The sequence below is a fragment of the Eutrema salsugineum genome, unplaced genomic scaffold (genome assembly GCF_000478725.1).
Source record: "Eutrema salsugineum unplaced genomic scaffold, Eutsalg1_0 scaffold_15, whole genome shotgun sequence".
In the NCBI taxonomy this organism is placed as follows: domain Eukaryota; kingdom Viridiplantae; phylum Streptophyta; class Magnoliopsida; order Brassicales; family Brassicaceae; genus Eutrema; species Eutrema salsugineum.
The window spans coordinates 2,375,397-2,389,320 of record NW_006256867.1 but is presented as its reverse complement, the minus strand read 5'-3'; the positions used below and the strand labels follow the sequence as shown (position 1 = coordinate 2,389,320).

The following is a 13,924-nucleotide window of genomic DNA, read 5'->3' as shown; positions in this document are numbered from 1 at the left end:
CTGCGATTAGATTGATTTACTCATCGAAAGTGTTGTTGAATCGATTAACCCTATTTAGATGAACAAATTCTCTTAGACGGCCTGAGTCGATCTAAAGCGTTTTTGTGAAATTATCAAACTAATTTGTCTAGACACTTAGAGAACTGAATGGGAGTTTAGTAAATCTGAGTGAATTGATTTGTGATTAATACTACGTGAGTAGGTTAGTCTGGGTTTGATTTCAGGAACATATCTATTGAAAACTCTATGTTTAATTCTCTTGTTAGCTAGTCTATGATTCCCGGTGAATTCCCTAATGCCTAACACCTTCTCGTATTGATTTGATCTTATTGTTTACTTGTTTTTAAGTTTATTATTTGTTATTTTCGTCACTGTTCATAACCTCTAGACAAACACCCATATTTTCATCTTAGCTCAGTTCTCATCTCAAGTAAACTCGTATTGCAGTTACTTGGTCTTCAGTGGATCGACCCCTAAGTACTACACCATACATCTGTTCGCTTGCAGAAAACTAGGGTTAAAACCTGAGCACATCAAGTTTTTGGCGCCGTTGCCGGTGACCTTTAACGTTGCCTACGAGTTTCAGGTTAAAAAAAAAAGAGAATATATTTATTTTTTATATAACATATATATATATATACATATATATAAATTAATATTAAAAAAAACGAAAAAAAATATATATAATATAAAAAAAATATATAAATTAATTAATTAAAAAAAACACACACACACACAAAAATTAGAGATGGGCGATAACAATAGACACTTGCAAGGTTTAGATAGGCTTAGAGATAACCACCACGTCCAGCAAAACGTTGATGAGCACGTTAGGTTCCAAAATGCTTCTCGCTTAACTCTAAGAGATTATAACACTCCGTACGCTTTCTATGAGAACCGAACTCCCATTAGTCTACAACCCATCAGCGTAGACTATGAGATTAGTCCGAAACTCATAAAATTGGTCAAGCAAAACCAGTTCCATGGCGATGCATCGGAGAATCCTATGGACCATCTAGAAGATTTTGAAGAAATCTGCAGTACCAAGCAATCCATCGGAGTTCCTGCAGATTACATAAAGTGCAAGTTGTTTCCATTTTCTCTTTGTGATAAGGCGCGTGCTTGGTTCAAGTCTTTGTCTCCTGCTTCACTCGAATCATGGGACGAATGAAAAGCTGCCTTCCTTAACCATTTCTACACCACCTCTAGATCAAGCTTTTTTAGAGACAAGATTTATAGGTTCCAACAAAAAGGAGGCGAACCTTTTCATGAAGCTTGGGACCGTTATAAAGGCTACATCAGAGAATGTCCTCACCACGGTTTTACAGAGACATGCATCTTGAATACCTTCTACGAAGGTTTTGAATGGACATCTAAGGCGCCTCTAAATGTAGCAAGCGATGGAAACTTCATGACAAGGACTGTGGAAGAAGCTTACATCTTGATTAATAATCTTGCTGCAAGCAGCAGAAATAATTGTCCTGATCAAGGAAGAACATCACGTTCTACTTCTCATGATCATAAGGAGATTGAAGAACTTAAAGCCATGGTGAAATTGTTTCTCCAAAATCAGCAGCGTTCTGTTAATGTCTGCGAAGCAGTTAATGCAGCTGGGATTAATCATCAACTTGGAGCACAAGATCACACCCATATGAATCTCCAATCTGCTCCAAAATCATCTCCAACCTCTCAAGACAACAAGCTCGAGCTTATGGTGCAACCACTTCTTATGAAGCTGCAAAGATTAGCAGACGATGTGGATATAAGAGTGGACTGCCTATACACTGACCTTAATGGTAAATTTGAAGCTCTTTCCACTCAGGTTGACAGCATGGACGTGCAGCTATCACAAACCATAGATAGTTCAAAAAACACCGAAGTTATCGACAGACGAATCGCTGAGGTACATGAAAAAAGCACCCAAGACACTCGCAACCTTGAGGTTAAGTTAGACAACATGGATGATCTTGAGTACAAGTTAGACATCATGAATGATTACCTCAACAAGAACATTGAGGAGTCATTTCAGAAGTTCACTAACCTCTCAACTCATGTCAAGATGCTCGAGAATCAAATCGGACAAATTGGAGAAAGTGTGAAGAGACAAGATGGTCACCTTCCGGGAAAAACCGTAGACAATCCAATGTGGCGTTGCAATGTCATAAACACTGATGGTGAGAGAGAAGTCACGCCTATTCCTAGCAATCAGGACACTGAAGTTGAATCTCCAGCATGTCCTGAAGAGTATGATGCATTAGGCAAAGTTCCACATCAAAGGAAGCTTCATAAGATAAATGATTCGGTGAAGTTTGTCTTTCCCTGCAAAATTGAAGGTATGGAATTTTCTGACACTCTATGTGACACAGGAGCAAATGTGAATGTGATGTCTAAAGCAATTGCAACCGAGCTGGGGATGCGTGACATCAATCACGGTTCTGTTAAGTTTGGAGACAATTCAAGCACGATTCCGTATGGTTTCGTAACGGATTTGATGGTGCAAGTAGGAGGGTGTCTTGTTCCTGTTGATTTTCACATTCTTGAGATGGAAAATGACTCTCCCAGGGCGTTAATATTTGGAAGTTCATTCCTTACAACAGTGGGGGCAGTTGTTGATTATCCCAACCAAGAGTTTGTTTTTCTAAAGTCAAAAAGAGAATCTTCTATCCTACAGTCTGTAGTGGTGGAAATTCTTACTGTATAACCATCTACAAGGAAGAGAAGTTGATTCTAGACCCTGGAGATAACAAGGGAAGGTGCCAACACGTTTCTATACAAGCCCCTTTAGTCGGGCCTAAGGGAGTTGTCGAGTCGAGAAAATCAAAGCACAAAGCAAGGAAGTCTAAGCGCAAATCAAAGAAATATAAGGGCAAAACTACCTCACCTGGTGCAAGCTCGACATCGACCTCTCAAGATCCTATTGGAGACGTGGAGAAAGATGGTAATGCTAAAGTAGTCACCCCAGAGACACGTCCAGCCCCGCCTCCAAAAGCAAAACCTTCCGAGCTTCCTTGGTTTATGCATATCGCGAATTACCTAGCAGCAGAGGTCGAACCGCCACGATTCTTCGGCTACAACAAAAGAAGTTCTTGTGTGATATAAGAAGGTACTTTTGGGATGAACCATATCTTTATAAACAGTGTGCAGATAACTTGTTTCGCAGGTGCATCTCCGAAGAAGAAGTTCCAGAAATCCTTTTTCATTGTCACTGATCTAACTATGCTGAACACTTTGCTACTGATAAGACTGTAGCGAAGGTTTTACAAACTGGTTATTGGTGGCCTACCATGTTCAAGGACGCCCATAAATTCAAATCTAAGTGTGATGCTTGCCAAAGACAAGGGAACATCAGCAAGCGACATGAGATGCCACAAAACTTCATTCAAGAAGTTGAAGTTTTTGATGTTTGGGGAATCGACTTTATGGGTCCTTTTCCTTCGTCTTTTAGAAACAAGTACATCCTTGTTGCTGTTGACTACGTGTCTAAGTGGGTAGAAGCCATAGCCAGCCCCACAAATGACGCAAAAGTAGTAATGAAGATGTTCAAGTCGATCATATTTCCAAGATTTGGTGTTCCATGAATCGTGATAAGTGATGGTGGTTCTTACTTCATCAACAAAGTCTTTGAGAATCTGTTGAAGAAAAACGGAGTGAAGCATAAGATAGCTACACCTTATCACCCACAGACGAGTGGCCAAGTGGAGGTATCAAACAGAGAACTCAAAAGAATTTTGGAAAAGACAATAGGACCGACAAGAAAAAATTGGTCAGCAAAGCTCGATGATGCTCTTTGGGCATATAGAACTGCGTTCAAAACCCCATTGGCCACTACACCTTTTCAACTTGTTTATGGTAAGGCTTGTAATCTTCCATGGGAGTTAGAGCTCAGGGCAGAATGGGCAATAAGAAAGCTGAATTACGATATCCAGATGGCAAATGAGTTAGACGAGATTCGCCATAACGCCTATGAGAATTCTAAGATCTATAAGGAGAAGACGAAGGAGTTTTATAACAGAAAAATAGTTCATAAGACGTTCTCACCTAATGACCAGGTTCTACTTTATAACTCACGTCTAAAATTGTTTTCCGGAAAGCCTAAATCTCGATGGTCTGGACCTTTCAAAATCAAAGAGGTTTTACCCTATGGTGCTGTGCCAAGGAGGTGATTTCACTGTCAATGGACAACGTCTTAAGACATATCTTGCAGAAAAGGAAGATCCGATCTCATTAGCAGATGCGCCTAATGCCTAAAAGACGACCAAGTCAAGCTAACGACTTAAAACAAGTGCTTAGTGGGAGGTAACCCACTCGGTATTTTACTTATTTCCCTTTGATCTTTATTTTCTATGTTGTTGCTTTGTTTTTGTTTCATTTAATTTCAGGTTTTTACAAAGAAGAACGAATAAAAGACGAGCAGAAATCCTAAACCAAAAATCGGCAATTACTCCGGCCCTGTTGAAACCTCGACCGACGGTGCCATCCTCCCAACCGCGACTCATTCTTCTGGCAAGGTAAGTACATCTAAACACTTCAAATTTCTATTTCCTTATCCATCATTTCTTAGATTTTATCACACTGAGGACAGTGTGAAATAAATATGGGGGAGGATGTTCATCCGTTACTAACGAAATTTGATTTGTTTTGAGTTTGTTTTGGACATAAAAAAATTACCCAAAAACTTTTCAAAAAATTTTCAAAACGTTTTCAAACCAGGAATAAAATAAACAATACTATAATGATTTAGACCAGTGTGCTTCTACGCTATTTCCTTGTTTTTTTGCTATTTCTGTGATTTAGGCCTAGATTATGCGGTAGCTAGAGTACTTACACTACGAACTCCCACCAGTGGACTTTTATTCATGGAGATTCTTTCTGACAGGATATACTAGCTTATTTTATTTCGACTTAATCTTGACTTAACTTTCTCATTAAAGCATTAGATCAGGGAAACGAATCATACATTCAGGACTCCTTTACCCTTTTACCACTCTTTGTTGATCATGAATGGCTAGTTCACCTTTAGCTGGTTCCCCACAGTAACCCAGCCTCTTTCAAACCACATGCACTCTTTTTTTTCACTGTCCTATATGCAGATATGTGCAAAAACGTCGGAGAAAAAGAGGATCAACGCGGTTTTCAGTCACTAAAGACAGAAACCTGCGATTTCATTGGATTGATTCAACAAAAGGAGAAAACTCAGTTTGCCTTGGAAAAACTTCAAAATCTTGGTACAATTTCGTCCCTTAGACTCTCTCTCTCTATAAAAGGTTGTTTCCCCTTTCAAAAAAAAATAAAATAAATATATCCGAAAAAAAGAGAAAGAAAAAAAAAGACGAAGGGAAAGGAAATTTAAAACCTTAGAGAGTCTAGGAGGATCGAGTTTTATACTTGAGGCAAGCTTTAATCTGATTATTTGGAATTTTGAAGATTATCTTTCTGATTCTCAGAAAAGGTCTAAGTCTGGGGGAGTAGCTGTTTACAACAATGGAGGAAGATTATGCCACAGCATTTGGCAAAGGAGAAGTGACTGAAAATCTGCAGTCATCAACAGGTCCTTCTCTCTCTTGCGGTTTTGCATAATATCTTGCATCCTTCAGATCTTCAGGTAACCCGAAACACTTTAACTCCACCACTTAAATAGCCCTTAATTACCAAACGCCGTCTACCCTGTATGATGTCTTTAATGAGAATTCACTATGCACTTAATGAATGTAAAGAGCTAGTTTACAGGAAGTTAGATCTAAGTGTGTAGATTTTTGCATGACGGATCAACGGACTAGTTATGTTTGTGTTTTGGTGAGAATTTTCTAGACTATATCCAGATAGATGTTTTACGATAGGTTATGGTTTAGAAAGATGGTCACTGAGATATTGTTTAGTTCCTGCGGGTTTTTAAAGATTCTTTCCTGGCTTGATCTATGTTTTGTTTGAGGACAAACAAAGGTTTAAGTCTGGGGGAGTTGATAACACCGGATTTTGACCATTTTTATGGATCGTTTTAATATCTTATGCATGTGTTTTAACTCTGTTTTCAATGGTTTTTAAGTGATTTCTATGTTTTAGAGTTTTAAAAGACTTTTCAGGAAACTTGGACTAAAGATGTGCAATTTGGAACAAATGAGCAATTTTAGATAAATGCAGATTGTCAGAAGTATGGTACTCGATGGAGACCTTTTCACCGTCTGATCATCCCCAAAAGTTTAGACAACATAGAGGAGACAACCAGCTTTCTAATGCAATTGGTGTGGAGACAATCCAACGGTTAGATCTTCAGATATTCTCGATGCACTAAAGACAGAAAATGCAGTCTCGAAGGAGAGCATAGGCCGCGACCGCGGCCAGACTATGATTCCCCGCGGTCAGGACCACCACGACCGTGGCCAGACAACGTTGACGTCCGAAAGTGACCTAATTCAAGCCCAAGTCCAGCCCACTACTTATTCTTCAAACCCTAGACGTTTCCAACGAATTAGAAGGCTATATATACTCGTTTTAGGTCATTCTAGTGACCAGGTCGTGGAGAGAGAGCAGAGAAGAGCCGCATACCTCGGAGTTGCCGTCTTCAGGAGAAGGAGTGGCCGAAGGAGCCACCATCAATCTCCATCTTCATCCTCGTTATTCATTCTTTACCTTTCTCTTATTTAATTTCCAGCAAACTACAATACTTCTGTGATGTTCTTATACACTATGATTGAGTGATTCCCTTGTTGGGTTTTAAGGAATTTTTCAATGGGATTCATGGATTGATTTCTGGTTTGTTAGATTAGAGGTTATCTTTAGTGTTCTTCGTCTAAATTTGCGTTTCATTTATGTGGCTTGGATCGATCATCTAGCTACTGCGATTAGGTTGATTTACTCATCGAAAGTGTTGTTGAATCGATTAACCCTATTTAGATGAACAAATTCTCTTAGACAGCGTGAGTCGATCTAAAGCGTTTTTGTGAAATTATCAAGCTAATTTGTCTAGACACTTAGAGAACTGAATGGGAGTTTAGTAAATCTGAGTGAATTGATTTGTGATTAATATTACGTGAGTAGGTTAGTCTGGGTTTGATTTCAGGAACATATCTATTGAAAACTCTATGTTTAATTCTCTTGTTAGCTAGTCTATGATTCCCGGTGAATTCCCTAATGCCCAACACCTTCTCGTATTGATTTAATCTTATTGTTTACTTGTTTTTAAGTTTATTATTTGCTATTTTCGTCATTGTTCACAACCTCCAAACAAACACCCATATTTTCATCTTAGCTCAGTTCTCATCTCAAGTAAACTCGTATTGCAGTTACTTGGTCTTCAGTGGATCGACCCCTAAGTACTACAACGTACATCTGTGCGCTTGCAGAAAACTAGGGTTAAAACCTGAGCACATCACTTTGGTATTTGAATCTCATCAGATTTTAGATCACAAAGAGAATCATGAACTTCTATTCCTTGCTCTTCTTCAGGAGCTTCAATCAGGGACTTCACCATTAGTGTATCATCCTTCATGAGATTTTTCTCACACTCAAAGTTGTGAGGAGTTGAGGCAGAGGAAGGCTTTGGCTCATCAAGAAAAGGAGGGTTATGATCCTCTTTATCAACTTCGAGGCACTCGAATGGTTTGTTAGTGATGAGGTCATTGCTGGGAATAGAAACAGGTTCTTCTCTTCCTTGGTGACTGGATTTGATGATGCGAGAATTAGGATCCAAGAGACTTTCATTGATCATACTCTTATTAACAAATTTGATGGAGGTTCTCCATCTCATTCATAAGCTACCCAACACCCATCATCTCGAGGCATGGATTCATTCAGCTCTTGAAGAATAATGTCCATCTCTTCATCAGCTTACTGATTCATCATAGCAACAAGTCGATTAAGCTTGGAACTTAATTGATTTTTTTGTAGACTTAATCGGTGGACCTTATCATTCTGCACTTCATCTCGGCAATGATGGTTCAGATAAGAGTTCCAATCCATATAGTCCGATTGACTATAGGCGTATGAATGAGAGTATTGAGCAGCACACGGGTTATAACACCCTCGCCCAATGATCTCATCTTGCTCCCGAGGCGAATAAATGTTCCAGAAACCTGAAAAAAAAAGAAAAAGAAAACGAAATTTTAAAAGAAAGAGTGTCTAAGAGTCGGGTTTACTAACCTATGAAGTTTGGCAGAAGCAAGAACAAATCTCTCCCCGGCAACGGCGCCAAAAGCTTGATGCGAGTTAGGGTTGAGGGGTCGCAGATGAAGTTTTAAATTTGTAAACCTTAGTGTCTGAAAATGCACAGCAGTGCATTGTAGTACTTAGGGTGTCAATCTACAGCGAGAGTTGTCTTTTCTGCAAAAACCTCAAACTGGATTAGTAATTGAAGTCAAAGACCAATAGAGGTTTTTGTGGGGTTTTGGTGTCACAATTTCTACTAATCTAAACAAAAAATAAAACTAAAAGCGATATACAAGAACAACAGATGAAAAACGTGTTGGGTATTAGGGTTCATCTCTAGGGTTCATGATCTATGACACAAGGCATCTAAGTAAAGATTTTCTATGACTCTGAAACTAGGATATACACTTATAAGATTAGCCAACTCTCATCATCCTAATCATCTAATCAATTAAAAACAGCAATTAACTCTTGCTCTCATGCCGAAATAAGATCATGCATTTCACATCGAAATCCATCTCGGCTTACATATCCTCCATATGTAGCTTTCGTCTCCTACGATGGTGACGTCCATAAGATCCAGTTAAGATAACTCAAATACAACACTCTCATGGCTCGGATTTAACCTTGTATCGGACGCTGGTTATCTACTCCAGCGTAACGCCTTGAGTACAGGATGAATGGGAGAATCATTTAAAATCGAAATCCTTTAACCTAAAAAACCTAGATGTCATCTGTCATGGGGTCCCTATCGATAGTCCTCTTACCCAAGAAGGTAACTACTCAGACATGGCTGAGCTTGAAAACATCATCATTGGTTTTGAAATAGAAAAGCAGTAAAGTAAAAGAGATTTCATAAACTGAATAGATAGATGAAAAGAAAGAACAAATGTTCAAGAGAAAAATCTCCATCTCCCTAATCTTAACATAAGAAACAAAAGTTGAGTGCCTCCCTAACAAGGGGAAAGGAGCACACACGAATTAGATATTCTAAAATACATATTTATAAGTCTCCAAGTCTTTCTGGTCTTCATTAGATTTTTCTTTGAAGAGAGGATGAGTTGGGCTTGAAAATGGGCCATTGGACCAAAAATGGGCCATTGGACCAAAAATGGGCTTGTCGCAGAATGAAATCTCTCCAGGGCTGTAAATGATGGTTCACTGCGGTTGGAGGACTCTGAAGAGCGGCCAGGAGGATTTTTGCCGCGGTCACGAGCTTCGGAACCGCGGTGGCTTGTGATGTACAAACTTCATTCCTTCTCTTGCTTCTTTTGCAAGACTGCAGAACATGTCTTCAGCAAATTGGGTATAACTTATGATCCAACCGTTGGATTGCCCCCAATCCAATTGCATTAGAAAGCCGGTTGTCTGCTATATTTTGTGTCTGAATTTGAGCTTGATCAGACGGTAAAAGGGTCTTAATCGGATGTGAAACTTCTGATAGTTCAAAATTGACCAAAAGTGGATTTTTCTCCAATTTGCATTATCTTTGCTTAAGTAATCTGAAAAGAGTCTTGAAACTACAAATATAGGAAAACCATGATAAAATAACTTAAAACTAGTTAAAACTTTTGAAATAGCATAAGAAAACATTAGTGAAAATGGGTACAAATACGGTGTTATCGATTAGTTGTAATTATCGAAACAAAATCAGAATTCGTTTGGTCTGGTAAACCATTCAAAATTATTTTAAAAAATATCAGTACATTCAAAATTGGATTTTCGGTTTGATTTAAGTGATAATAATCAAAACTTATATTGAAAATTAGTTGGTTAGTTGTATTCTGAATTTGTGGGGTTTATATCAAAGAAAATGGCTACTCCCGAATTCGGCCGTTTTACTTAAATCAAACCAATAATTAAACTTATATTCAAAACCAGTTGGTTAGTTGAAATTAATGAAACAAAATCAGAATTCGTTTGGTCAAGTAAACCATTCGAAATCATTTTAAATTTTTTTAGTATATTCTAAATCGGATTCTTGGTTTGTTTTAAGTAAAACCGACATAGGGTTTTTACCAAAGAAAATATCTTATTTCGAAGTCGACCGTTTTACCCAAATCAAATCCATAATTAAAACTTATAAAAACAAAATCAGAATTCGTTTGGTCAGGTAAACCATTCGAAATCATTTTAAAAATCTTGGTATATTCGAAATCGGATTCTCGTTTGATTTAAGTGAAACCGACATGGGATTTTTATCAAGAAAAATGTCTTATTCTGAATTCAACTGTTTTACCCAAATCAAACCGATAATTAAAACTTATATTGAAAATCAGTTGGTTAGTTGTAATTAACGAAACAAAATCAGAATTCGTTTGGTCAGGTTAACCATTCGAAATCATTTAAAAAAATATCGATATATTCGAAATCGGATTCTCGGTTTGATTTAATTGAAAATTTTTGGTTTGATTTAAGTGAAAATAATTAAAACGTATATTGAAAATCAGTTGGTTAGTATTAATTAACGAAACAAAATCAGAATTCGTTTGGTCAAATAAACCGTTCGAAATCATTTTAAAAAATATCGATATATTCAAAATCAGATTCTCGATGTGATTTAAGTGAAAATTCTCGGTTTGATTTAAGTGAAAATTCTCGGTTTGATTTAAGTGAAAACGACATGTAAGAAAGTTACACTAAGTTAGACGAATAATAATAAGACACATCATTATTTATTCCGAGAATCGCTGTGAACGCGACACATCAGATTAAGACTTCACATATAATATAATGATGTAAGCAAAGATGTTCCCGTGTTATGCACGTTAGCATATATAAGAAAAAATCAGAAAAAACTAGGGAAAAGTAAATCAACACTTAACTAAAATATAAAATCCAAAACATGAAGTAAAAATAGGAAAACCAAGCTAGATCATCAAATCACATCATTATTCCATAATTAAAGATTGTTATTATTGGTAGATTAGAAATCATACCAAAATAGGAAAAAAAAAACATTTAACTAGAATAGAAAATTCAAAACATAAGGTAAAACATAGAAAAAACATAAAGGAAGATAGATGTAGTCGAACTACAACATCAAATCACATCATCGTCTATAACTAAATATGGAATATTAAGAACAATGAATGCTTCTTCTAAGTAATCCCAGTAGAGCTTCAGAGTTTCGCCTTCGTTGAGATCCATTGAATGCTTCATAGTACTCCAACAAACCCCGAAATAAAATTTATTATTGCCAATACATCTCAGAGTAACTGTGTACTCATCGCCTCTATAGTTAGTGTTGGGGTCTGCTTCAGCAGTGTTGAGAACTTTCACTTCGATACCGTTTTGCAAAGTCTCTTGTGTAACGCCTTTCATCTTCCTGAGAACAGATATTACTTGTTTTTTCGATAGTTTCACATTACCATCAAGATCACTTTTTGATAGCTTTTTTGATATGATCATAGCCGGGTCTATTCTATACTCACAATAATAATTCATCTTGCTAATTTTTTTAACCGAAGATGGTTTTGGAAAGTAGAAGAATGCTTGTAAAATTATTTGCCTTCTTCTGTATGTATATATATAGGAGGCCTACCTTAAGAAGAAAAAAAAAAATACAAAAAAATTAAAGAGGTAAATCGAAGAAAATTAGAACTCTTCCATTAACATTATCGAAATTGTCTAAATCTCTATTTTTTCTTTAATACTCCCAAAATTGAAATGGGAAGAATATCATTTAATTTTTTTTTAACAACTAGCAAAATTAAAACAAAATCAGAGACAATTAGAAATCTTCCATTAACATTATAGGAATTGTCATGTTCAACAAAAAAAAAAATAATAGTTAAAGTCTAAATTTGTAGTTTTTGTTTAATTCCTGAAATTGAAATAGAAAGAACAGCATTTAACTTGGGAAGGAAGTTTGCTTTCAGTAATAACTAGATAAGTACCTACGCAAATGAGTAGATATTTTTAAATGATGTTTGAAATTTATTTTTAGTTTAGATTTTTAGTTATTTTTGGACGATAATATAAATGTAGAAAAAGATTAAAAATGATTCGTAACAAATAGTTCTTCAGATATAAATTTTTAAAAAAAATTTAAAGTCTTATGTTATTAAATTAGTCATTTGTAAATAACTTTCAAATCTTCTATTATTTAAAATATTTTTTAGTAGTGAATTACACCTTTTTACACATTAGTACGGAAAATGACATATGCATTGTTCCATTTGTTCCATCTTTAAGAAATTGTCTAAAACATTTAGGCATTGAATAGTTGTATAATCCATTCCAGCTCAGACGAAAGTCGGATTAGTCTACTTCTTTTTTACCAATAGCATTTTTGTATGATTTACTTCGAACCAATTTCAAACCAGCTTCGGACAAAAACAACATATTAGCACACAATGAACAGTAGATGTGTACCAAATTATCACTTTTCGTCCAATTTTTTCAGTCCACACCAAAACCAAAGTGTACCATATGTAGTATACACCTTAGCGTACCAAAATATTAGTTTATTAGTTCGATGCAGAGTGGACTGAACAACCATTTAAATCTTTATAATTGGTTTTGTATGGTAACTATGGAAGGAACGAAACTGACAAAAGGCAATGTTTGCTTTTATGTTTGACCAATCTACTCGTGTTTCTCAAAAGAGTGAGCTTAAGAATTCTATCTGGGATTCATAATGGAAGAAGAAAAATATTTGTCCCAAGAAAAAGATGTAAAACATGAAAAAATGCAGTTTTTTAGCGGAAAAAGATAATGTATAAAAAGGTCAATGATATTCAAAACTCACCTGAAACGTGTAACCTAACCATAGATGAAGCGTCGAAAACTTCTATGGAAACATATTTCATCACTGGACAAACATCTCATGATAAATCAATACCTTTTCTATGAGTGAATCTAGCCACTAACAAAAGTCGTTTCTGAATTTTAAAAGACTGCAGGTTAGAAAAAAAAAAAGAAGACCATTTTACCATCTAAAGTTTCAAACTCTTGACCTCTTGAATATATTTTTTTGATTTTTTTTAGAAGAGGAAGAAACAAAACCTACATATGAAAACCTATACTTTTTACTTTTGGTAAGTTTTTTTTAGTGGACTGAGAAAATTATTGTAATATTTTGGTATACTTTATTAATTACATTCTTGCATTTTATAATTTTTTCTTTGTATATCGGAAGAGAATGCGAATGGTGAAAAAAAAAAAAAAAACTGATCCAACTTTGACCTCATAGAGACTGAACTGCATAACCATTTAGATCTGAACCATTCAATGTCTTATTATGTAGTTACCATTTAACTTTTTTTTTATTTCGAATTAGATTGTTTTAATATACAAGTTTTGACTACTTAAATACTCATATTTCATAATACAAATCTCAGCATTTTTTTTTCAATTTGATTTTTAATGTAATGTTTTGAGAAAATTTCAGTTCTAATTTTACTATTATAATGTTTTAATATGAAAAAGAACATTATGTAATATACTATTAGACAATTTATATTTTAAACATAAGAAGTATATTTTCTGGCGGCTTTCGATTAATTAAAGGAAATTAATTTGAAAATAAAATTGTCATCGAGATCTATGATCTATCCATTCACATAAACAAAAAGGAGTAGTAGAAAGCCTTTTCTAAAAAAAAAAAGTAGTAGTAGAAACTAGAAAGTGAAAAACCTATAACAATATAATATATAATTAAAGTTGGCAGCTCATAATATATTGCAGTTGACAACTATGTCCATAACGACAGAACTAATTCTACATCCATCACGAACAGACTTCCCTAGAGTAAATAAAGCATGAAACTTCTTTTCGA

The 13,924-nt window shown here is 35.7% G+C and overlaps 1 protein-coding gene and 1 non-coding gene across 2 annotated transcripts; both read right to left on the bottom strand.

The window, feature by feature from the left end:
• Nucleotides 1-1,212: 1,212 nt before the first annotated feature.
• On the bottom strand, nt 1,213-1,323 carry LOC112088313. The gene has a single exon (XR_002900475.1). It is a non-coding gene; the product is annotated as a small nucleolar RNA R71 (small nucleolar RNA).
• Nucleotides 1,324-11,184: 9,861 nt separating this feature from the next.
• Nucleotides 11,185-11,589, bottom strand: LOC18021943 (B3 domain-containing protein At1g43171). The gene has a single exon (XM_006404815.1). It carries the CDS (start codon nt 11,587-11,589, stop codon nt 11,185-11,187), a length of 405 nt encoding a protein of 134 aa, XP_006404878.1.
• Nucleotides 11,590-13,924: the final 2,335 nt, after the last annotated feature.